Source organism: Hypomesus transpacificus, unplaced genomic scaffold (genome assembly GCF_021917145.1).
Source record: "Hypomesus transpacificus isolate Combined female unplaced genomic scaffold, fHypTra1 scaffold_166, whole genome shotgun sequence".
Classification (NCBI taxonomy): Eukaryota; Metazoa; Chordata; class Actinopteri; order Osmeriformes; family Osmeridae; genus Hypomesus; species Hypomesus transpacificus.
In genome coordinates this window covers 29,425-55,759 of record NW_025813727.1, presented here as the reverse complement: position 1 = coordinate 55,759, position 26,335 = coordinate 29,425, and the positions used below count along the sequence as shown (strand labels likewise).

Below are 26,335 nucleotides of genomic sequence, written 5' to 3'. Positions count from 1 at the left end.
TCCTCGTAGGTTAACCTTGCATGGATGAAGGGTTGTCTTTAGGACATACATGCCTATTGTTCTTTTTAAGTCATTTTGTAGCTCTGGTGGATTGTATTTTGCAGGGTGGCTTGCGGGCTAGCGTGCTAGCATGCTGGTGTAATAAAACCAGAGAAGAAGAAACAGCTTAGTTAAGAGGAAGAGGGGGTGACACAAGGATCCCACTTCCTGGTGAATTGTGGAGCCTACCTCCCACTGAGTCTTGATTCCCTCGGTGTATTTGACTCGTGAAGAGCAACTAACCTTTGATTTGTTTCAAACTATGAGAGGATGGGGGTGTCTTTCTAGCCAGCATAACGGCTCTTCTCACCCCCCCTTCAAACGTTACTCACCTTACATTCGGTTTGCTTTTCAGTTTAAACCATTAGATGTTATTTGCATGAGAATGAACCTATGTTTGTCTAGCTTAGTCTCCTTCTGTCTGATTCAGTCTTTTTTGTTCTCTGACTGTCAAAGTCAGACGTCTAATCCCCAGGGTGTTCTCAAAGTCTGACACTAGACCCATTTTGTCCTGAAAAAGTTAAGACTGGTGACTAGATGTGTACAAATGGAGGACGGCCATTGGTTCAGTGGTTTCCTATTGTTGGAGATAGTGTGGTTAGCGTATTAGTAAGGTCTCCAAGAATACAGAACTGCTGTGTCTGAACAAACACCACGGCCCCCTACAGAACATCTGCATTCTTACAGTCCAGCTGAATGTTCCTGTCAAGGTCGTGCGAGTAACTAGCTAACTTAAAAGGCCCGCTTGTAAGGTTGATTTACTTGCAGAGGATTTGTGAAGCTCTTGGGCACAAATGAAAGCGTTTAAGGACTCTTCCAAGGGGTGGGGCAGTCCCACCTGTTTGCAGGTCAGATCGTCGTCTCGAGGGGGGAGAGAGGGATTTACAGTCGGCCACAAGAAAGCAGGACCATTAAGCTGTAAGTCTTCTAGCTACACTTCCCTGTTGGTTTCCCTGGTGTATTGTCATGATACTTTGCTTCTTACGTTTGTATGACAGGTCAAGTACTGTGTGTGAATCATGCGTGTTCTGACAGACAGGTATAGAACCCCCGCCAAACACATGTAGTGAGCTGCAGATGTTGCCTTGTAAACCTTGTTCCGTGTAATATTCCCAGGTTGCATATTTGCAGGGCTAAAGAACATGTACTCACAGTGTGAACACTGAGGAGGAGGGCTGTTTGGAGTGAGAGGGCTGTCTGCATGAGAGGTGTAGCCTCGGGCCTTGAGGTTAAACCTCACAATCCCTCCTTCCCCTCCCTCTCTTTTTCTTCCTAACCCGATGTCAAGACGTCTCCTGCAATCACCCTCACATGTTCAGCTAATGAAACATGTTTTATCCCTTCCTGGTGACACGTCTGAACCGTTCAGTCAGAGGCTGGCTGCTGTCAGGAACCATGGTGATCCATGGCATGCCCATACCCCTCTGTGTCTCCTGGGGGGCAGGGGTGTCGAGCTGGCTTCCTGGGTTACAGTAGGCGCGTTGTTCTGTTCTGCTGTAACTGTACAGCTGTCCCCTCACCCAGGGTCAGAGACAGAGGTCTCTTCAGGTCGTCTGGTGCTGGCCTGCGACCAGCCCAGCGATCCATTCAGGGTATTTGTTCAGAGCTGTCTACAATTTAATTGTCACGCGGCGTTTAGCAGCTGGCTCTGGAGTGTAATCCAAATATACACAGTGTAGTTTGCCCTACAAGTCAAATGGAAAAATCTTAACGATCACTGAGCTTGTTTTCCCTGTTTCCCACAGCAAGGGGAATGCCTGAAAGACGAGCACACATGCAGATTTAAATCTGTCAACATGACAAAAAAAAGACAGTCTATATTCTGACTACAGTTAGGAGAGTTTGCCTATCTGTTGAGTAAGGTTGGAACCAGTAAAAATCTTCTGTGGCTTGCTGGTAGCTGGAGAGGATAACTCCTAACTAATCCTGCCTAATCCATCCCTCTGCTCCTCCCTGTGTTGGGGGGGTGGATGTGACTGCTCCTGTGGGAGGCCTGGTCTTCCTCCAGCCTCCTGTAGACCCTCTATCCAAGCTGCTGTTCCCCTCTCTGGTGGAACCTGGAGATGTGCTGACTGAAACTAGAACTACGCCTTCTAAAATCCCCAAATTCCAGAGCCGGGATAGACTCAACATTCCGAGCTAGCTTTTCAAAGCGCCCTCGCATCTGAACCATTAAAATGCGACTTGTAGCTGTGAACAAGGTTGAGGTTTGGTCGAGTGAGTGAGTGCCCCCCTACCTCGCGGGGAGTGGATTCAGATCTGGTTGTACTCTGGTGCTGGTTTGGTCAGGGGTCAGAGGTCACCACGGAGACGTGACTTATGCACCACATGGGGCATATGTTTGAAAGAGCAGGCTGTAAATGAATGGTAGGCCTTCCAAAACACGTGCAGAGGACCAGGGAGGATGTGTAGCGCACACAGACCCACCCTGTGAAGCCCAGAGGCCCTGGCGGCTCTGAATGACTGATGTTTACCATGACCGAGACGTCACCAGCGTCAAAGGCTCTAGAAATAGCTTCAGCTCAGTGGTAGAGCATTTTACTGCTGTTCAAGAGGTTGCAGGTTCAAATCTCCACCCAGTATGTCACCGAAAAGCTTCTGCTAAATCAATACAGTATTTATAGAATACCTCCTTGGTGAAGCTAACTGCCAGAATGTCTTTGATTACTTTGTTGTGTGATGAAAACATTCATAACAGTATTACCTGGATGATCACTATCACTTTAAATGACTGAAGAGAACAGTTCTGCTTTTGAAAGTTATGTTAAAGTGGGCTGCCCCTACATGTTTGGATGTTTATTTTTGTATTCTGCTCTCACTGAAACTACCCAGCATTCAGTGGTTCATTGATGTAACCGGTGCTTCCTGCTCCTTAGCTGGTTGTGTAACGTGAGCAGGGCTTAAGTCGCTATGACCAAGCCTTCTGAGGGAACAGAACTAGCTAACTGTTAGGAACCCCAGAGGCCTCTGTGGCTGAATGATGGAAATCTCCGTTCTGAAGCATACCTTCGCTCACTCAGATTCCTGTCTTTGTTGGTGGACCACACGTGTGTGTGTGTGTGTGTGTGTGCCAGAGAAGCTTAAAACAGAGTAAGGCAGAGCACAGAGTATAGTAGAGTCTTCATCAAATACTTATCAATGATGCAAACTTAAAACATATGTTTTTCACCCCCCCCCCCCCCCCCCCCCAAATGCACATATTCTTTCAGCCTTTCACAACCTTTTTTTCAAAAAGTTTTATTCCACACACAAACACTTTTCAATATTTTTCAAAAGATTTTGGGGGAAAAGGATGTTATCGTTTTCACCCCCCCATAAAGGCAGAGAAGCAGGTAGGGAGGGCAGGCAGGTAGGTGAAGCAGGGAGGGAGGTAGGTGAAGCAGGGAGGGCAGTCAGGCAGGTAGGTGAAGCAGGGAGGGAGGTAGGTGAAGCAGGGAGGGCAGTCAGGCAGGTAGGTGAAGCAGGGAGGGAGGTAGGTGAAGCAGGGAGGGCAGTCAGGCAGGTAGGTGAAGCAGGGAGGGAGGTAGGTGAAGCAGGGAGGGAGGTAGGTGAAGCAGGGAGGGAAGTTACCGAGGGTAGGGAAGGATAAACATTTGCATGTTCATCAACTAGGTGTCATCACCGCTCCTCCCCGTGTGACTAAACGACACAAACACTCCCGGATGTTTTCTTTGGTGTCTTAGTTACACTTTCCCTCCAAAACAAGTGTTCTGTAACTGGGAGATAATCCTGCCTTTCCAGTAATCTTGCCTTTTCTCTCTTTCTCCCCCTCCCTCGCTCCTTCCCCGATGAAAGTAATCCTTTGTGAGGTCTGCGGTCTATCCTCTCCTTCATTCTGCTCTGAAACACTTTGGCTGAACACACCCTGAACCGGCCAGCACACTGTACAGTAGACATTATGGACCTTTACATAGAGCATAAAGGAGAGTCTATGGACACAATGACACAATGCCAGGCTTTGGAGAGACGGCTTTGGAAAGCTTTTGTCATGAGACTGTAGCTGTGTGTTGACGCTGGTATGTGTGGGTTGCAACAACATGCATCCAGTTAAGTAGTACAGGAATGTGTCAATGCTAGTAGTAATCACTTACGTAAACATGCAAAGAAAAGCTACTCGTAGCAGATGTTCCTGGTTCAAAACCAGTTGTTTTAACCTCATAGATGTTTGCGTTGCACTGCCAGGATAGAGGAACGCTATTTACTGCCTGTTATTTCTGGCCCTGCAGTCGTACGCATGGGACTCTGTTTATCAGCCATTCTGTGGGGTCGTCTGGAGGGGATGGAGCAAGGTAGCTGGACTCCTCCTCACCCTGGATCCACAGCCTCCATGAGAGACCATGGCCATGCTGGCTCACCCTCCCTGCCCCCCTTCGTCCCTCCCTGGTCCCCCAAAATGTCCCCCATCCCAACATGATAGCACCTCTTTGTAAACCTCCAGATGGCTGTGGCACTGCTGCATCTGGTGTCTTTCTGTAGCGTGCAGGGGAAAGCCCTGTTAACGCGTGGTAGAGGTGGAACTCTAAACACACTGTTGCTGCTGTGTGTTATTCACCTCACCCTTGTGTGCTTGGGAGCTTTCTGCTGTAGAGCCGACAGGCTTGCGGTGACATGTCCTTGTGTTGGGGTTTCCATTGGCTCGGTTCAAGGAAGGAAAATGTATTTCTGGTTTCTAAAAGTCGGCCAAAAGAGGAAAAAAGGCATTGTCCTTCTCGTGGTGACACTGTGCTGATGTGCGTGAGGAAACGCTACTTTATTGGGGTTTAACGATAAACTCAGCTCACGGTACAATATGTATCAAGAATACTGGATGCAAGATACAATACGTATCACGATATTTTGAACAACATTTTAAATTAAACTGAAATTCAATTAACAGATTTATTTCCAAAACATTATACAATTTAGTTAACTCAGTTCAAGTGATTTCTGTGAATGCACGCATGACGCAGGTGCAGAGTAGGTCGCGCGCTGGTAGCTCAACCAATAGGATCAAACGGACGTCATATTGTAAAAATATTGCCATAACTCTACGATACATATCGTAAAATGTTTGTATTGCGATATATTGTTCCACGATATATTGTTACACCCTACTACTTTGGGAAGCGTGGAAACAGGAATTAAGATTCCCAATGCTGAATGAGGTCTCGCTGTGACTTTCCTCTCGTCAGAAGCTGTGATTCCGTGTTTACTGTGTCTCTCAATGCACTGGGTCCTTTTCCTTCATTCTGCACAATTAACAAAAGCGGTTCAGTTTGAATTTCTAATTTCCTGTCCTGGAGAGGGTAAACATTTACACACCCACCCCCACACACATGAAGCAAATGTAAATTCATTCTAATCTCTAAGTGACCATCAAAGACGTTGGCGCCATAAACCCAGCGTGCATTAGGACCCTGAATGAGCCCCTTCACCAGCTCTGTCATTGGGGACTATTTGATGTGGCGTTGGCGTCAGATTGTCCCGGTGGGTCGTGGCGAGGTCGCTCGTCTCTGACAGGCGATCGTGGAGGCTCCGGTGGCCTCTGGCCCATGGGGGCCACGGCTGCAGGATATTGGGGCCTAGCGGTTCAAGTTCTCTTCTTATTGGCTTATCTCACCTGCTCTCTTGGCTTCCTTGATATTCTCATTAGCTGGGTTGAAGTGAACATTTGAAAAGGAGCTTTTAGCTCTGAATCTTTCTGCAGCCTAACGACTCGCTGAGAGGATGAGAGGCCCAACCTACAGCAGGTCTAAATGACCCCTGATGAGTCTGAGTTCGAAACTCCTCCCTCCCTCACCCTCCAGTCATCCGCACGTCGGTGTCCAGTCTCTGCTTACCCTGGACTGAAAGGCTAGGGGAGGAGGGGGGTCGGGGGAGGAGGGGGGCCGGGGGGGGGCTGGAGGGGGGAGGTGAAGGAGGTTGTGGGATGGGGATTTGTAACCACACACCCCAGGGTAACAGGCTCTCTGAAAGGGGGGCATTCTGTGCCACTAGGAGCAGGGGAGATCCCTGGGGGGGGGCCTCCTACTGCTTGTATTTGGGGGGGGGGGTAACAAAAGAGTGGCTGTGTGGAGCTGTCCTGCTCCAGCTTCTGAGACAGACTTGTATGAGAACATTGTGTTGCATCAGACTGGGTTTCTGTCTGTCTGTCTGTCTGTCTGTCTGTCTGTCTGTCTGTCTGTCTGTCTGTCTGTCTGTCTGTCCTCTCTCTCTCCCTCCTGCCCCGTCTTTCAGTGTCTCTCACCCCCCTGCGCTCTCTTTCAGTCGCTCTCCCGCCCCTCTCTCTTTCAGCTGGTCTTTTGACCTGGATCCATTCTGTTGTTGCAGCCAGACAGTGCCCCAGTAGCGACCCTTGCTGACCCTGTAGTGTTCTTCTCTACCTGCTGGGTCTGCTGCTCTAGTCAGGCTGGACGGGGGGGGGGTGAGTCCCAGCACCCTGTAGTGACTGACTTATGAGCTGATATCATGATGCTTCCCTGCTTCTATCTTGCGCTCACTGGGGAGATCAAGTCCAACCTTCTCCGTTTGAAGCCATCTGTTCACCACACACAGGGTGGGAACTGAGGAGGTAAAGATGAACATGATCACACTCGCATGGTACTCCTCTTGCTGTTTGCATTGATTCAGAGTTCTATGATGGCCTTCTGGTTATGCCTGGGGAGGTCACTAACACTACACATGCACACACACTGTCACACACACTCTGTCACACACACTCTGTCACACACACACTGTCACGCACACAGCAGAGAAGACAGTAGAGGTAGAATATAGTCAAGTACTCATCAATTATTTTTATTATTTTATTTATTTATTTAGAAAATATATTTTCAACCTTTTAAGAAGAAGAAAAAATTGTGTGGGGGAGGTAGGGAGGCAGAGGGAGGGAGTGGGGGAGGAAGGGAGACAGAGGGAGGGTGTGGGGGAGGAAGGGAGGCAGAGGGAGGGTGTGGGGGAGGAAGGGAGACAGAGGGAGGGTGTGGGGGAGGAAGGGAGACAGAGGGAGGGTGTGGGGGAGGAAGGGAGGCAGAGGGAGGGTGTGGGGGAGGAAGGGAGACAGAGGGAGGGTGTGGGGGAGGAAGGGAGGCAGAGGGAGGGTGTGGGGGAGGAAGGGAGGGTGTGGGGGAGGAAGGGAGGCAGAGGGAGGGTGTGGGGGAGGAAGGGAGGGTGTGGGGGAGGAAGGGAGGCAGAGGGAGGGTGTGGGGGAGGAAGGGAGGCAGAGGGAGGGTGTGGGGGAGCAGGGTTAAGCCACTGAGCCCAGCGCTGCTCTAATGTCTAATCAGGGTGGAAATGGGCCGGGCGGGCTGGAATACTAATATCCAGCTCAAGGCAACACGTCAAGATCCACAACAGGAAGTTTCACTTGTTTAATCAGGGGGACAAACAGCCTGGAGACAGGGTTTAGAGGTGGGGGGTGCGGTCGGGGTAGATGCCCAATCTGGCAGTTGGAGTCCCAAAAAAAAAGATCTTATAGGAACACCTGGTATGGACGCCCACAGATGTCGGATTGATTTCATATTACCGTCACTGTTTTGGTTGCTAACAAAATGTGAAGTTTATTTCAGCAAATTTGACAAAAGTGCTTCTCAACAACATTGCCTACACCATCTTTAATTGTTTATTTAATACCAGGAGTGTGTGTTTACTCGTTGAGCTCTTATGAGATAAACCCATGTACAGTAAATACTGGTTATTTAACCCTAACTTGGCTGTGTGGTTTGCTGGTCTTTGGTGTTGCTGAGAGATTTCTCTGTAGGTACAGACTCTGGACAATAGGAACACATGGCACATGGCTGGAAGTGGGTCAGTCTGTATGTGGGCCAGCTCTATTGATCTCAGCAGAGAGTCTGTGTGTGTGTGCCTGTGTGTGTGTGTGTGCATATGTGTGTGTGTGTATGTGTGTGTGGTCTGCACGAGCTGAATCAAGGCTCTAATGACATGTAAGCGTGCATGTAGCATGCCTGTAAGATCCAGGATCTTTTCTGGCAGGTGTTTTAGCGTAGTGCCGTGTGATTCATCTACGGAGCGCAGCCAGGGACAAACACAGCATGTGCTTTGTGAATCACCTCAAGGAGAAAAGGAAAGTAGTGAATTATCTGTCTGAAGCTGTGCTGGAGTTATGCAACCTCCTCACCCTGTCACAGTAGACTCTCACACGCTCGTCTTTGGAAATAGACTAATTCAGCTCCTCTCGTTCACCACCATAACATTCAATCACGTCTGATTTAATGACCCCTCTTACAATGTTAATCCTGTTTCTACTTGTCCTTGTTAATCTGTCCAGATTGTGATGCTGGTTCCAGGCAGGACCCAGACCAGCTAGCCAGAACTGGCCTGCTCTCCCCTGCTGCCTCAGCCTGCTCTCTCTCCCCTGCTGCCTCAGCCTGCTCTCTTTCCCCTGCTGCCTCAGCCTGCTGCCTCAGCCTGCTCTCTTTCCCCTGCTGCCTCAGCCTGCTGCCTCGGCCTGCTCTCTTTCCCCTGCTGCCTCGGCCTGCTCTCTCCCTGCTGCCTCGGCCTGCTCTCTCCCCTGCTGCCTCGGCCTGCTCTGTCTCCCCTGCTGCCTCGGCCTGCTCTCTCCCTGCTGCCTCGGCCTGCTCTGTCTCCCCTGCTGCCTCGGCCTGCTCTCTCCCTGCTGCCTCGGTCTGCTCTCTCCCTGCTGCCTCGGCCTGCTCTCTTTCCCCTGCTGCCTCGGCCTGCTCTCTCCCCTGCTGCCTCAGCCTGCTCTCTTTCCCCTGCTGCCTCGGCCTGCTCTCTCCCCTGCTACCTCAGCCTGCTCTCTTTCCCCTGCTGCCTCGGCCTGCTCTCTTTCCCCTGCTGCCTCGGCCTGCTCTCTTTCCCCTGCTGCCTCGGCCTGCTCTCTCCCCTGCTGCCTCGGCCTGCTCTCTCCCCTGCTGCCTCGGCCTGCTCTCTCCCCTGCTGCCTCGGCCTGCTCTCTCCCCTGCTGCCTCGGCCTGCTCTCTCCCCTGCTGCCTCGGCCTGCTCTCTCCCCTGCTGCCTCGGCCTGCTCTCTCCCCTGCTTGCCCTCGGCCTGCTCTCTCCCCTGCTGCCTCGGCCTGCTCTCTCCCTGCTGCCTCGGCCTGCTCTCTCCCCTGCTGCCTCGGCCTGCTCTCTCCCTGCTGCCTCGGCCTGCTCTCCCCTGATCCTCGTCTGGATCCAATCTTTTCCAGTTGTCTTTCGTTCCTCACAAGCCTCTCCACTATATCTCACTTGAGCTTGTTGGGTTATTATTTTTTCAATATCTTTACCAATTCCTGGAAAAGTCTTTTAGGTTGTTGGCGTCCAGCAGCTCATGATGCCCTGAGGGGGATCATCATTCCAGGGCTCTTTACTGTCTCTTCCTGCCTGTGTTGCTAAACAGGAGGACAGTGTTGCGTGCTAACTCTGTAGCACTAGCTCTCGGTTATTTTGACAAGCAGGGTGATGTACCGCAGTTGTCATGGTTGCCAGTGTGGTTCAGGTTTGATTGACACTTGCGCGGGTGTCAAGAGGCCCTCGTAGTCGCCCTCTGAGGTCTGGAGAGGTGGTCTGTGGTATGTGGAAGGCATGCACGCTATCGCTAGCTTGTAAGCGGCAGCTCATTAGCACACATGGATCAAATAAAGGAGTTCACTTGTCACCAAGTAGTAGGCAGTAGATAGATAGCATACAAAGATAAAATGGAAGAGTTAACCGGTTAGCGGTAGCTAGGTAAAATACATGGATCAAAATAAGTTTGTTAACCTGTCAGCTAGCATGTTAGCGGCAGCTAGTTAGCACACATGGATCAAATGAACGCGTTAAGGGAGCTAGGTCAAAGGAGAGGGTGTAGTGATGTCACTTTGACCTTGGCTGTTGTTGATGAGGGGGTGTCGTGGGGGTTCCTGTTCCCCAGAGGGGGGTTACCCCCAGGGGGGGGGGGGGGTAACCCCCAGAGGGGGGGGGGGGTTACCCCCAGAGGGGGGGTTACCCCCAGAGGGGGGGGGGGTTACCCCCAGAGGGGGGGGGGGGTTCCCCCTCTACTGAACACATAGGGAACGATTGTGGAGGGCTGGACAAGGTTCCCCATCTGAAGTTTCTCTCTGTGTCGTAGTGAATCACCGTCAGCAGGAAGGTAGTCGCTTGTGACAGCCAAGAGGATACAGAGAGTGTGTGTGTGTGTGTGTGTGTGGATGTGAGCGTAGCTAACTCTGTTGTCCTGTGGTTTATTTGACTCTTGACTGATGTTTAGTTTTCAGACTCTTCATGTGTAGTGATAAGACTTTCCAGGGTGGAAATGAGTCCATGATTGACGCTGGACTGGTGCGTGTGTGTGTGTGCGTGCGTGTCAGGGCTGGCTGTCACTCACCCAGATTTCGCAGCATCAAGGACACACTACTTCAAGGTTGCAGCTTCCTCCCTTTCAGCAGTTAACGTGACAACGCCTTATCGTCAGGCGAAGACCAACTCTTTGTGTTCACAGAAGATCCCTCGCTACGCTGGTCTGACCACGCTGGTCTGACCACGCCGGTCTGACCACGCTGGCTGGAAAAGCCCTGGATCCAGTCAGAGGCCTTCTCTGTCAGCCAGCATAGCTGCATGTCCCTCTGGGCTGCAGCTCACAGGAACTGGTCAGGACAAGAAATGTTGATACGATGTTGGCCTGGGTTAAGTCCTTGAGACTGTAGGATATATGGTGGTTAGACAAGGCTGTAAAATGTGCAGTATTTTATTTAGTGAGACTTTCAGTGTGGAGTTGGATTCATATCAAATTTATCAAGGATGAGGACAATAACAGTAACTTCTAGAGGCAGCTAGGCTAAATCAGTGTTTGAGAGGTGTAGAGATATTGACAGGCAACTGTGACCCCTGTGACACAGTAGCGTTGAGTGCTTGACACATGCTAACTGTTCAGCAGCCAACCAGCCCACGGGGGAGCTACACGTCAGGCTATGTTCAGCGGCGCATTACTGTGCCGTACCAGATGTCTGCTGTCTAGGAACTAGACTGGACTAGACCCTGCTGGAGTCGTCAGATCTGGACCACTGCTCCCTGGGGAGAGAGGTGTAACATCTAAAACAGCTTTGCTGTACCCCCCCCCCCCCCCCCCCCCCTAGATCAGCTGTAGTTGTGTTGCTAGAGTGCATGTGTTGGTAGATCAGCTGTTGTGGTGTTGTTAGGGTCCGTGGTGTTGCTAGGGTCCGTGTGTTGGTAGATCAGCTGGTGTAGGCGGCATGCAGAATGAGCAAGCAGAGGTTATGTAAGGGTACCTAGGCAACGTTGGTGGTTCCCACAGCAAGTGGAGAGAGCAGCCGTGAGTGTGTGTGTGTGTGTGAGTGTGTGTGTTCATGCCTACATTGAAGAGGTGTCGAGCTGCAGTTATGCCCAGGCTTTGACACCGTTGCCATTCAACCCACCCCACAATCTCTGTGTTTGTGTTTTATGAATGTCAGCACATTTGTCAGCAACCTCAACTGTTTGGAAGCACAGTGTTAAGATCCTGTCATTGGAAGCACAGTGCTAAGATCCTGTCATTGGAAGCACAGTGCTAAGATCCTGTCATTGGAAGCACAGTGCTAAGATCCTGTCATTGGAAGCACAGTGCTAAGATCCTGTCATTGGAAGCACAGTGCTAAGATCCTGTCATTGGAAGCACAGTGCTAAGATCCTGTCATTGGAAGCACAGTGCTAAGATCCTGTCATTGGAAGCACAGTGCTAAGATCCTGTCATTGGAAGCACAGTGTTAAGATCCTGTCATTGGAAGCACAGTGCTAAGATCCTGTCATTGGAAGCACAGTGCTAAGATCCTGTCATTGGAAGCACAGTGCTAAGATCCTGTCATTGGAAGCACAGTGCTAAGATCCTGTCATTGGAAGCACAGTGTTAAGATCCTGTCATTGGAAGCACAGTGCTAAGATCCTGTCATTGGAAGCACAGTGCTAAGATCCTGTCATTGGAAGCACAGTGCTAAGATCCTGTCATTGGAAGCACAGTGCTAAGATCCTGTCATTGGAAGCACAGTGCTAAGATCCTGTCATTGGAAGCACAGTGTTAAGATCCTGTCATTGGAAGCACAGTGCTAAGATCCTGTCATTGGAAGGCGCTCTGTCAGTATAAAGAGGTGGCGAAGGGGGATCCATTATTTTGCCACTAACCCCCCCCCTGTGTTCCTCTCTTCCCCCAGAGGGGCAGTGTCTGGCTGCTGGCACATTAGCCAAGTGCTTTTAACACACCAGCACTCGAGACCAAACACTTAGCTGTAGTCTAAACAAATGTAATGAGAAGCTTGGGAAACTGGAATGATACACATCAGACACACACACACCAGACACACACACACACACACACCAGACACACACACACATCAGACGAACACACACCAGACACACACACACACATCAGACTAACACACACCAGACACACACACACACCAGACACACACACACACCAGACTAACACACACCAGACACACACACACCAGACACACACACACCAGACACACACACACACACCAGACTAACACACACCAGACACACACACACCAGACACACACACACCAGACACACACACACATCAGACTAACACACACCAGACACACACACACATCAGACACACACACACACCAGACACACACACACACACACCAGACACACACACGCACACACCAGACACACACACACATCAGACTAACACACACCAGACACACACACACACCAGACACACACACACATCAGACTAACACACACCAGACACACACACACACCAGACACACACACACCAGACACACGCACACACACACCAGACACACACACACATCAGACTAACACACACCAGACACACACACACACACCAGACTAACACACACCAGACACACACGCACACCAGACACTCCTGCTGGGGCTGGAAGGTTAGCATGTGAGAGTGTTGCTAGCTGTTACTGGTCCCACACAGGCAGGTTGGCTTGTCCTGGTTGTGACAGAGAACAGCCTACCTGCCTGGTTTCCTGTGTTCCTCACAGACGGAACAGTCGGACAGTCTGGGCAGAGGCCTCTCGCTTGGCTTTACAGAACATTAAAGGAAGATTTGTACATATATGCATGTGTTTTACAGCCATAAAGTTGAGGATTTATGGCGTAGCGCTGGTTTGTAAATCTGCTGGTTTTCATATTGACCTCAGTCTGGTTTTATGCTCTCAAACCCCAGTCCCTTTCTTATTTATGTGTGGTGGGTGTGTGCTGTTTGTGTGTGTGTGCAATCACGAGTGTTGTAGCTCGTGTGTGTGTATAAAATAGTGTGTGTGCTAACCGCGTCATCTGGATTTACATTATTGCAGAAAATAAACAGAAGTTATATCTCCATAAGTGAAACTGTTAGCTCAAGTTGACTCTGGCCTAGTCAGCTGTGTACTTTAGAAAAAGTTCCCAAATAAAGTCCTTCTGAAGTATAGGGATGCTGAACTTGGTCCAGACATACTGTGCTTCACATCTCCTCCATTAGAACATTAGAACATCACATTTCTCTTATAGACTACACACAATGCTCTTATGCTATTGCACTAAGCTTATCTTAATCCCACTTTACCGCTTTAATAACATAGCAAGCTTGCTATTTCTGTTGTCACGCTCTTGTGTCATTCTCTCGTTTCTCTTCCTCCCCCCTCTCTCCCTCTCATATCTCTCTCTCTGCCCCCCTTTTGCAATTTCCACAGAAAGCATAATCTCAGAGTACTCAAGTCTCCCAGGGTTGTGGTGTGGTCCTAATGACGTTAGCGGGCCTGTGCCAGTCCAGAAGAATCGCTCTCCCAACACTGTTCTGCTCATCTTCTCTTAACACCCGTCCAGATCGGACGGAGTTTCATCTGTAGTTGTCTTGACTGAAGTGACCTCAACATTGTTTGGCCAGGAGAGATCCTGTCAGAGTGGTGTGTGGTCTTAGAAATATGCTGTCTCTTTGTGGTGTTACATAACCTTGGAACATTGATTCAAGGTTCGCAGTCGGACACATGATTCCCCGAAGGCTCAGGTTAAACACAAACAGGGCCTCAATCAAGCCAATCGCGAGGCTTGTTTCTCTACCCGTTCATTTTGGAGGTTTTGTGGAGAGATTTCCAGCCTTTGTTGTGGTTTACCGCCGGTTCTGCAGTGTAGTCCGCTCCATTAACTGTCATTACCTGTCATGATCTCCGCCTCACAAAAGGTCTTTGTTCTCTGTCTGGGATTCTTTTGTTAGGGCGAGGGCCAACTCTGTTCACATAACCTCAGAACTGCTTCTCTCCCGCCAAAACCTCGGAGTACAGGATTGTAATCACATTCTGATGTTGGTCGGCTTCCCAGGTTACCCTGATGCGATAGAAAGATGTGTGTGTCTGTTTGTGTTTTCTGGCACGAGTAGGCTGGTAGAGATGCTCATTATTCACCGTGTAAACGTTAACCGACAATATGAATGTTTTCCGGTTAATACTATCGGTTAAACAGTGTTGCCAATCTTAGCGACAATGTCGCTAGATTAAGCAACTTTTCACTTTTCTAGCGACTTTCCGCAACTTTAGAAATCTCCATATTCATTGTTGAGCAGCAGCAAAACAACTGGAATTGTTCTTCCGTGTCTCTCAGTGCTCTCGGATTGTGTTTCGTGTTTCTTACTATAGCCTAGCTATGCTACTGTTTACTTACGTACTTACTATTTAGCCTCATGGGATTTAGTTATTGTATTAGTATTTTTGTAAATGGGTCACAGACACTCCTCCGTTTTACATTTTTCATCTCGTCGCTAACGAGCGTCGGTTATCAGTCAAATAATTTTTTCAAAATGAGCGACCCCGTTAGGATTTATACAAAGTACATTTCTGAATGTGTGATCTCACCGTGTGTTTCAGTATGATCGTCTACCTACCCTGCTGGCGGTCTCTCCCGCTGGCGGTCTCTCCCGCTGAGGGTCTCTCCCGCTAAAGGGTCTCTCCCTCTGGCGGTCTCTCCCGCTGGCGGTCTCCTGCAGGCGGTCTCTCTTGCTTTAATGCTGTCTAGTTGCCTCGTCCCGTTGGGGGTTTCAGTTGGCCGTCTTCCTCTCCACATCCCTCTGACCTCCACGTTTTCAGACACATTTAGACAGATTTACTGTCTAGCTCTGCATTGCAGGTTGGAGAACAGAGAGGCCAGATCTGGCAAGCCTCTGCCAAGTCCTCCAACCCTCCGCCCCATCCTGAACTAACAGCATAGATGGAGGGAGGGGGGGCACATGGCCTGCTGTTCTGCAGGGCACACTCCCTCCAGATACTGCAGGCTGTCTGTTCGTAGTGATGGAGCCAGTGTGTATCGCTAGCTCATCGCTGGCTCATCGCTGGCTACAGAGATTTGTCTCTTCTCCTCCGCTGGGTTAATGCTTCAGCTGGAGAGGAACAGGGCAGGGGAAACATGGGAAATGAAGATGCTTTATAAAGCAATGGAAAAACTCATTTTTTCCCCAGTTTTGTGGAAACCAGTTCATTTGACAGGACAGCTCCTTTGTGGCTTCTGGGGAAGAGAGTGAACAGCATTGACCTTTAACTGAAAAATGAGACCACAAGCCTTGTGGGGGGATTGTGGTCGCAGACAGAGAAATGGAACTTCCATTCACATTCCAAGGGGTTTTTTCTCCGCCCATGTGCTTGTGATTGTTTGAGTTGTAAGTCTTAGTCTTGATACTTCTCCTGTATCTAAAGAGGTTAGCTCTCGCCCTCCTCGTCCCTCCTCCACCCTCCCTCTCCCTCCTCCACCCTCCCTCTCCCTCCTCCACCCTCTCTCCACCTCCTCCACCCTCCCTCTCCCTCTTCCCCCCTCTCCAGGCAGAGTCCTTGTCAGAATAGCACACTGGGCTAGTGCTAAAAGCAGAAAGTAGGCCAGAATCTTTCGGCCGCCGCCAACCGCTTTCCCAGCAGCCTCTGGGGCCGGAGGGGGAAGGTGTGGTAGGTTTTCATCTGGTGTCCTCGCTCGCTGCAGTTAAAACTTTAAACACCTTGTTCTCCCTCAGCAACGGCCCTGGGCACAGTAGCTGCCTGCAACACCCTCTTCTCTTCCTCCCTTCCTGTTCCCCCTCTCCTCCCCTTCTGCCTCCCCCTCTCCTCCTCCCCTCTTTCTCCCACCTCTCCTTCACCTCCTCCTCTCCTCCCTCCTCTCCTCCTCCCCCTATCCTCCCCTCATCCTCCCTCCCCCTCCCTCCCCTCCTCCCTCCTCCTCCTCCTGGTCTACAGTGGCTCCGGGCTGCCAGCCCAGCCTCACAATAGAGGAGCCAGGCTTGGGGCCTCTGAGAGTGGAAGTGGTGGCAGTGTATGAAAAGGTCTGGATGACAGGTCCTTGAGAGATGGCCCTGGTGACGCCTGGCTGACCCCCTGTTGACCCCCGGGGACCCCAGGCAGAAGGATCCCTACTGGGAGGCCTCCCAACATGAAACTACTGTTTTCAGATATTACCAATATACTGATGTTAGTGTTGTGGGACTTGTGTATCACATTGGCCTTACTGCATGTTGTTCTGAGCCCAAGGGGAGATTCTATCTTAGTTTAATATTGGTCAAAACTTGGCAGTTAGTGCTTGTGTTCTCGTGCAGTTTTTTGTCATGTTGACTGTCAGGGGTCTTTGGTTAGAAAATGGCTTTTCTGATTTCATTTTTACATTGCTTTCTCTGACTTCATAGGAAAGCAACAAATCTCCCTTTACATTCCCCCTCATCACAAAAAAAGTGTTTTTTAATACGCTTTATTTTTTAGGTTATGACATGACCACGTTTAGTTCCTCTGTACCCAGTAGGTCCACAACACACATGACTGTTTATCTATAAACAAGAGCTTAACCGGATCAAAAACCTTGTAGAAGTTGGTAGAATAATAACGTCACAATTGGCTCATGGACCTGGTGTCATGCTGTGTGTGGATTCAAACAGACACCGTGACAGAAGTGTGGGGCTGTGTTTGGCTCTAAGTGTGCGTACCATACAGGCCTGAGTTCCAGTCCGGTCCAGTCTCTTTGCAGCATGTCACCCCCCCCTCCCCCTCTCTGTCTTTCCCTGCCTTTCCGTTCACACTTCACCTAAAACCGTCCAATAAAACATGAAACATTGGCTGAAAGAAATACTTTTGTTATCTCTGAAGAAGTGTGCGTCTGTGGTTTATGTTTAGTAAAGCTGGAGTGAACACCAGTCTGCTCCTCCCCGCCCGCATCACTCCCCCCCCCCCCCCCCCCGGGGCTGACAGCAAGCTGTCTTTACCCCTCAGTCAGGGAATCCTGCTGCTCGCCAAACCTCCAATTACAGCCCGTCAGTACCCGTACACAGGTAGTGTAGAGATCCCCATGGCCAGGTCATATACCTGTTTTGATTGGCTGGGACTGAGGGTAGGGCCCCTGTATCGTGTGCTTTATACTGAGGGACGATATTCTGTTCTGGAACTTGTTGATGAGGGATTTGTTGTCCTGGAGAAATGTTTTCGGATTGAACTTATGACTGGGTGTGCTCTTGCAAGTACAGAATTATAGGCTTTTTTTATGTTATCATATATTTATATGTTATAGTGTTACATTTCAGGCCGTGGACTCCATTGTTTGCAAAAATAGATTTGACGAAATTCCTTGAACTGTGGCTATGCGGTTTGTTTCAGGAAAGAGTGTGTTCCATCTTTAGCTTCTTTGGAAACTGTCTGGTGATGTTCTGCTGCAGAATCAGAAAGGGTGTCTCCTGTCCTGTCTCTGGCCTGGATGGGGTCAGGGGGCGGACAGTTCCAATACATGAAGAATTGAGTCACAAATTCAACCCTCCTGAGGGAGAGACATGTTCCCACACTCTTCATATCTAGGACAGCAGGCATCAAACAGAACGGAGGCTTTTTAAATGTCCTCTTCAAAGGCTTCTACCACAGTTTCCCAGCTCGGGAGAGGAAAGACGTTCTCTTCTGCTTACTTAAGTGTGCTAATGCACTTTTGTTCCATGTGAGCCTTCCTCTCTCCTGCCATCATAACAAAGTGATGGAGCCGGTGAACTCTGATACGAGTCCATGGAAATGACTGGGTTACAGTCCAGAGGGATGGACGTGCGGGAAAAAACCCGTCATCTTGTGTGATTGTTTGAGAAACAATACGGACAGGCACGGGGACACATTCCAACCGAGACAACAAGGGAGAGGGGGGGGCAGGGCCTCCAGGGGGGAGTCCCTGAGGGACTAGGGCCTCACCTCTGTCTGGGGGAGGGTAAGGGCCTCACCTCTGTCTGGGGGAGGGTAAGGGCCTCACCTCTGTCTGGGGGGAGGGTAAGGGCCTCACCTCTGTTTCTCTCACCTCTTTTCCTTGAAAAGTGGAGAGGAGGGGAGAGGAGTTGTCTGCTAAACCAAACACAATTACTAGCCTGTCGTGGAGTAATTACACAGTTCACAGACCCTGTTAGACCGGATAGACACCCTGGTTTGAGCCCTTTTGAAGTTTGCACTGTTGCTAATGTAATGGGTGTTGACTAGGCCTCAAAACCCAACCTTCCCCGGTTGAACCGATTGACTTTCAGCATCGCCTCTAACAAGGCCCACAGCAAGGCCCTCCCTAGCTGTGTGTTCAGCTAATTCTGTTTTTAAGATATGTTATTTGGGCATTTTTCAAGCTTAAATGGACAGATAAAGTAACAAGTAAAGTGTGACAAGAAAGGCAGGGAGAGAGAGAGGGAGCCATGCAGCAAAGGGCCAGGGACTCCAGCCCCTGTGGTAAGGCCTCAGTCACAAGGTTAAGCACACTCATCCGGCCAGCTACTGAGGGCGCCTAGCTAACTGTGTTTTTACGGCCGCGTAACTATGACTTCCTCCTGGCCTCACAGGAGCCTTGTTAGCCAGAGGAGGGCTGTGATAGAGATCCAACCCTCTGCTCTCAGGAGCCAGGCCAGCATGAGCTCACCCTGGGTGTGGTGGGCCTAGGGGTCAGACCCAGCCGCTGGGCCCCAGCATCCCCTCTCCCTCGCTGGGCCACGTCTGGCCAGTGCCCCCCTGGGACCCCCATATATGTGGACAGATTACGGAGTACGTAGGAACCGACCCTCTCTGCCAGAGAGCAGGCCAGGTAATGAGAAAAACAGAAGCAGTAGATTTTGCTGCACCCTGGCTGCCCAGTAAGTAGGTAATAGCAGCAGCTTGCAGACACGGAAGTGGACCTCATTAAGGTTTATGTGAGCAGCCTGGGGCTGACTGGGTCTGAACACACAAATCAAAACGGTTAGCCAGCTGCTGAATCTCATCGCTGAATCATTTGCTGACTTGAATCGGTTACTGAATGTTATCCGTGAATCCATTGTCGCCTCGCTAATTGTTACCATTTCGGTCTGTGTTGCGTCCGTCCGTCGGTCGGTGGGTCTGCCAGCGCTACAGACAAGCGGGGTGAGGGGTCAGGGGGGCTGGAGGACTTGCTGACTGTGTGGTTGTCTCTCCGCTGCGGTCAGGGGTGAGGTGAGGCTCTGCAGATGATCCCAGCGATGTGAAGGGGCCCTCCAAATCCTGACTGAGAGCTTATCTGCATTAGCACAAGCCGATGGACAGCTGGGTTGATGCGAGTCATTACTCACGCATGCAGACTTCGCAGGGATGCTAGATTCCGTCCAGAGAATTTATCGAGCTCCATCGGTAAATCAAGGTCAGGCCTTTTACTGTGGATGTTAAAACAACCTAGACAGATGAGCTAGATCAGAATACCACAGTGAAAATCATCCAGCTGAATATTATAGTATGTGTAATGGGGCAATTATGAGTTATATTGTGATGAATCAGAACATGTGTGTTTAAACAGGTAAACAGACCCCATCCACAGTAGCCTTTTGTTTTGCCTATGGTTTAAACAATACCTGCTTTACAACCCGTGCATCGCTGTGAATAGTAGGACTGAATGGCTTGTTGTTATGTGTGTGTGTAACTGAATCTGTTACACACACACATACACAGAGACCACACCTACACACACACACTCACTCACCGGTGCACACACACACACACACTCACACACACTCACTCTACACATTCAGCCTACACACGGTGAACACACACACAAACATCCCCCCCAACACACACACTTGCACTTCCATCAGCAGCAGGCAGTCCTGATCAACTTGCTGGCTCGCTCCCTGAGATACAGCAGTCAGTTTCTGTTGCATGCCATCCAGGAGCGCGAGCAAGCCAAGCCATCCAGGAGCGCGAGCAAGCCAAGCCATCCAGGAGCGCGAGCAAGCCAAGCCATCCAGGAGCGCGAGCAAGCCAAGCCATCCAGGAGCGCGAGCAAGCCAAGCCATCCAGGAGCGCGAGCAAGCCAAGCCATCCAGGAGCGCGAGCAAGCCAAGCCATCCAGGAGCGCGAGCAAGCCAAGCCATCCAGGAGCGCGAGCAAGCCAAGCCATCCAGGAGCGCGAGCAAGCCAAGCCATCCAGGAGCGCGAGCAAGCCAAGCCATCCAGGAGCGCGAGCAAGCCAAGCCATCCAGGAGCGCAAGCAAGCCAAGCCATCCAGGAGCGCGAGCGAGCCAAGCCATCCAGGAGCGCGAGCGAGCCAAGCCATCCAGGAGCGCGAGCGAGCCAAGCCATCCAGGAGCGCGAGCGAGCCAAGCCATCCAGGAGCGTGAGCGAGCCAAGCCATCCAGGAGCGCGAGCAAGCCAAGCCATCCAGGAGCGCGAGCAAGCCAAGCCATCCAGGAGCGCGAGCGAGCCAAGCCATCCAGGACCGTGAGCGAGCCAAGGAACTGACAGAAACTCACTGCCCACCGCGCCGGCCAACGCAGATCTCTGCTCCTCTCCCCCACAGCTGTGCAAACAAAGGGAAACAGAAACAGCGAATTTAATCCCCTAATTGTTTTGGCTTTCAAATGAGCGAGACCCAAAGATTTGGGACTTTCAAAATGGCAATTTTTTACTGTGCTGAATTACTTTGAGAGTGATTTTTGAGGGAAAAGAGATCATGTCAATAAGCTTTTATGATATTGGTGTTAAGAGCTTGTAGCTTATGCTGTATGTAGGGTACAGTGTGTGTGTGTGATTATTTACTGTAAGTGTATGAGTGTGAAGTGCATGAGTGTGCACTGTAAGTGTGTGTGTGTGTGAGAGTGTGAGGTTTATCGTGTCAGGATTCCTGAGGGTTGAGAAGGTCAAGATCCTTCTTCAGGATCACCTTGGAGTTCAGTTACAGTGCTCTGTTAACTGCCAGCTTAACGCTGAACAATACGCTTCACCTGGACGTTGTGACTTGGTCGTGTTCCACCACCAGAGCCCTGCCACTCAGACCACACAGCACCAGAGCAGGGGCATACTACCAGCTAAACCCCACTGTCACTCCTGATTAGCCTCCACAGAACCAGGGAGGAGTGCATGGTGGGGATGACGGCAGCTTAAGCCAAGCTTGTTAGCTTAGCGCTGTCACCAAGAGAGGGGCTGGAGGTGTGACGCGGCAGCACTGCTTCCCAGCATGCCCAGTGAGGCTACCTCGGTCAGAGGGAGGGAAACCTGTCGTTTCTCGGGACAGTGGATGTAGCAGTTTGAGAAGACGTGGTTTTGAGTCTCCTTCAGCTGGGGCAGGATTCTGTCTGAGAGGACGCCTTCTGGAAGCTTCACCGGTGCAAAGGGTGCTGTGTTGTTGTGTTGTTTTGTTGGTGCCACAGTCTCAGCCTGGAGGGGGACTGGAGGAAACAGGGAGAGAAAGACAGAAAGAGATAGAGAAGCGGGGGTACAGTACAGGTTGTTTCTCTTGACCCACAATACCTGAAGTGAAAAGGGCAAAGTTGTAATGTCATGAATGCTGAACTGGTCTGTCTGTCTGTTTCTCTACAGGCAGTAACGGGACGCTGCTTCGGGGACAAGGACTTCAGAGGAGGCCTGGAGAATGGGATCCTGCTGTGCGAGTAGGTTCTCACACGCTTTTCTTGCCTGGTTATCCCTCCTTCCCTCTCACTGCCTGGTTGTCACTCCTCTTTTTCTTTAACAATCTGGTCATTCAGTCTTTCTGCATCTCACTGAAGGTGTTCAGTTCAGTAAATGTAGGATCTGTGTTTGAATGCAGTCGCCGTTCCACACAGGTACCCCTGATCTTTCTCAGTGGTTTCTCTGCACATCACATGTCCTACATCGCAGCACATGCATAGTTGATGATGATGCTGACTCGCTCAGATATATTTGGTACGGAGTGTTAAAAATAACCTGAGTGACTGAGGACAGAGCTTAACCTAGAAAGCAACCCGGCTCCTCCTTTAAGATAAGCTCCTGTCAAATGTTACTGCCCCTCAGAGCCAGCCCGGACGACCCTCCTCTCCCTCCTGGCAGATAGACCGTCATTAGACCTAACGACTCCCCTGTGGGGCAGGAAGCCTTCAGGGTGGTGGTGAGGCCTCCAGGGTGGTGATGCCTCCAGGGTGGTGACTCCAGGGTGGTGATGCCTCCAGGGTGGTGGTGACTCCAGGGTGGTGGTGACTCCAGGGTGGTGGTGACTCCAGGGTGGTGAGGCCTCCAGGGTGGTTATACCTGGGGGTTGGAGAGGGGTCTCGCGTCCATCAGCCATCTGTGGCCCCACGAAGGGGGGCAGGCTTCACAGCATGTACTTTACAACCTGCTGCTTTCAGCAGGGGGACTGTAAATCTGGGAGGGTTATGGAGTGTTTCCTCATGTTCTACTGAGGGGCCTGCTGATAGGACAGCCCTGGGGAGGGGGGGGAGGAGGCAGACTCTAACTGGAGATGATAGAGGGGGTCACTGGGGTCAACACAAACAGATGGGTAATCCTAGGTTGGAGACATGCTGTCATTTTGTGTGTGTACAGTCAGTGCGTGTAAGAGGAGAAGAATGTGTGTGTGTGTGTACAGTATGTTTAGGAGGAGAAGAGAGAGTGTGTGTAAGAGAGAGAGACAGACTTCTGCTAAAGCCAATTTCACTTACTGTCCATAAACAAACAGAACCATGTGTCAGAATTACAAACAAGACAGAAGTTTATCACAGCTCTATCCAAAGCAGCTGTCACACACAGATACCATCTCCTCACAGCTTCTCTGTTGGCAGAAAACCCTCTCATCAAAACAACCAGGGCCTCTCCCCCCTCGCCCCCTAATCCTCTCCGCTCATCATCCATCTCCTCTCACACGGACGATGGCCTGGTCATCCTGGCGTATCGCAGCACGTCCTTTCTCCTCAGATGCTTATCTGGGTTCTGTCACGTGAGGGGAACAGAAAACCGGGCCTCTTCTGGAACATTCCTCAGGTGGAACCTCAATAACAGGTCTTAGATCAGATAACACACATTGTGTGTATGTGTGCAAGGTGTGTGTGTGACAAACCCTGCACACACACACCCAAACCTTCACCTGAAGGGTGTAGTGAGGAAGTATGGAGTGTGTCCTGCCTGGAGAGACTCGTAAGAAGCGCTAGACAGCCAGACAGGAAGTGTGCTAGTGTCCTGTACCCTTGTGAAGTTGCCCTTCAAGCAGGATGTGAGCATGGGAGGAAACGACAGGGGAGAGGGTGGTGTGTGTGTGTGTGTGTGTGTGTGTGTGTAAGGAGAATGAAAGAAAACTATTTTTTTTGAAAATTTATTTTTTTACTTAACTTTTTAGTTTGAAAAAAACAAATGGGGAAAATACGTTTTACGTTGAAAATATTCTAAACTTTTTTGTGTTGTGTGTGGGAAAAAAAGTTTGGAAAGATTAACAAAATATTTTCCTAAAAAAGATACGTTATGGAGGGAGTTAGCGATGTCACTTGACTGAGAATAGAGGCATTCCTGATCACAGATGGCCATATATGAGGGAAATGTTCGAAATTGTCAGTGTGAAAAAGGATTCCTGGCGAATGCGCTGTGTGTCTTTTTGTATTCATGTTTTGAGATGGTTGAAGTGAAGGATGTGTGTACTTTTGCCTTCTCTCCGTGACAGTAATGTCTAATGGCTGTGTGACAGTTTCCTGCGGGGCTCTCAGAATGAGGCAAAGCAGGTGCATCCTCGTACCTCCCCCATCGCTCTCTTTAGATTCCTTCCATCCCAGCTGCAGGAGCTGTGGAGAGATGTAGAGGCTGCAGAGGCTGCAGAGGCTGCAGAGGCTGCAGAGGCTGCAGAGGCTGCAGAGGCTGCAGAGGCTGGACAGATGTTTGGTCAGTCTGTTCCCTGGAGCTTCCCCCAGGGGCAGCTGTGAGGCTCTGTCTACAGAGCTGTGCCTATCTCTCCAGCCTCTCTCTCCAGCCTCTCTCTCCAGCCTCTCTCTCCAGTCTCCTGCTTCCAGGAGAGACTCACCCTAAGCCCTGTGTGTTGGCTGGTCTGAGACGGCCAAACTGGATCTTTGGGGAAGGGTGTTAGTGGGATCTAGCAGCTGTTGTCTGTGTATTCAAGGGATTTGACTGGCTGCAGTTGTAAGATATGGACGGGTCAGTTATCCTCTTTAGGAATTTAAGAATCTGGCTTTAAGAATCTGCGTTGTATGTGGTTCCCACTGGTTCCAGGGAGTCAGTAAGTGTGTATTTTTAATATTGAGTGATTATATGATAAGTTATGCTAAGTTAAACTCTCTTTTTATTTTGCTCTGCCTCTCTATCACTCGCTCTCTTTCTCTCGCAGGTTGTTGAGTTCCGTCAAACCTGGTTTGGTGAAGAAGATCAACAGACTCCCTACTCCCATCGCTGGCGTGGTGAGTTCCTCTCTTTTAACCTCTGTCTTCCATCCCTCTGTCCTCCATCCCTCTGTCTCTCCATCCCTCCATCTCTTCATCTCTCTGTCCCTCTACCCTCCCACTACCATGGCTGTTGCAACGAGTTCCCCTTTCACCTCCATCTCTATTTCTCCATCTTTCCATCTCTCCATCCTCCCACTCCACATCTGCTTGTGCCTGTCCATAATCCACCCTCTCCTCTCTAACTGTCTGTCTGCTATGATGAACAGTTGACTCATGTGTGCAGCATATTCTGCTCTCTCGTGCCCATAACATCAGTCAAGTGGTGTTTGATTAACATCTGGAGAAAGGATAGAGTGTGAACTGTTAATCATTAGCAGCTGTGTGTGAGTGTGTGTGTGTGTGTGTGTGTGTGTGTGTGTGTGTGTGTGTGTGTGTGTGTGTGTGTGTGTGTGTGTGTGTGTGTGTGTGAGAGATATTGTTTCTGTCAGTTTCAGGGAAACCATGTTGATTACATGCACGCATGCATGACACTGAGTTGAGCACTCATTGGCTAATCAACTGGAGTGGATCATTTCAAAATGAAATCAGAACCAAATTGTGTTACATGCAAATGTATGCAAAACACATGGACACAAATCATTATTATCATCAAAACCTAGCTTCATTTTTACACCTCCTTATACACATTTTCAAGTCTTCAGATTCACGGCTGCTCTGATGAGCAGGACTGGGAGATGAGCAGGGTTGTTGAAACAAGACAGGAAGTATGAAAACTTCAAGTAACATTCTTCCATCGGTTTCTCTTGATTTTGTCTCTCTTGATTTTGTCTCTCTTCCTCTACAAACTTTTACAGTCTTCTCCTCTGCTCTCTCTGTCTCTCCTATTCAACTCTCTCTGTCTTTCTCTCTCTCTCTCTGTTCCTCTCCCACTCTCCATCTCCCACATTTGTGAAGTTCTCTCTCTGACAGAACAACTAGGCGAGGGCTCATTTCTGTGCCCCCGTGCCAGCCCCAGCCCCCTGATCTTGACACATTCTCTGGAACCGTCCAGCAGGTCCACTGTGGGCCAGCGCTGTGCCCCTCGTAGGAACAGAGAGCTCGGTGTGGATGAGAAGCCCACGCGGCCGGTCTGGCCCTTCAGACGGAGCCTCCTGACACGTCTGGAGGTGGAGGTCACTTCCTTCCTCTCCTCCTGGCCTCCCTCTGCTCCTCGAACCCCCCGCGGTGCCCTCTGATAGGGCGTGCTTGGACACCCACTCCTCGTATCCCATGACATCATCTCTGTTTGCTTGTCATCTGCTTGACCCTTGAAGAATCCTTCTCTGCTCCCTGCCCTCCTCCCTGCCCCCCTCCCTGCCCCCCTCCTTCCTGCCTGGTTTGGGAGGTTGAGGAAGGGAGGGACAGAGATGATGGTGATGTGGTTGGTACCATTAAGATCATGTGGAAGGACAGAGGGACTGAGAAAGGAAGAAGAGAGAACCGGAGGGAGTCTGGATGAGAAGGTGACAAAAAGAAGAAAGAAGAGAAAGAAAAAGAGGTTTACAGCTGTAAACGAGCCAACAGAAGAGAGGAAGGGCATCAATTAAGAGAGTTTAGATGGATGGGTTCTGGGGCCAAGTGTAAAAGAATAGGGTGGAGTGGAGCTGTTTTGGAGGAAGTTTGGTTTGGCTGCTCTCTCTCTTCTTATCTAACGACGGCGTCTCTAATCGCTGCCAACCTTCCTTCTCTGGCTTTTAACAAGTC

General features: G+C 50.3%; 1 protein-coding gene across 1 annotated transcript in view; it reads left to right on the top strand.

Annotated features, from left to right (window-relative positions):
• The window catches only part of limch1b (LIM and calponin homology domains 1b), a 63,826-nt gene that overhangs the window by 8,073 nt on the left and 29,418 nt on the right, over window positions 1-26,335 (top strand). Inside the window, 2 exon segments of the mRNA XM_047051650.1 lie at window positions 21,777-21,847; window positions 24,538-24,607. Of these exon segments, the coding sequence (XP_046907606.1) occupies window positions 21,777-21,847; window positions 24,538-24,607 (141 nt within the window).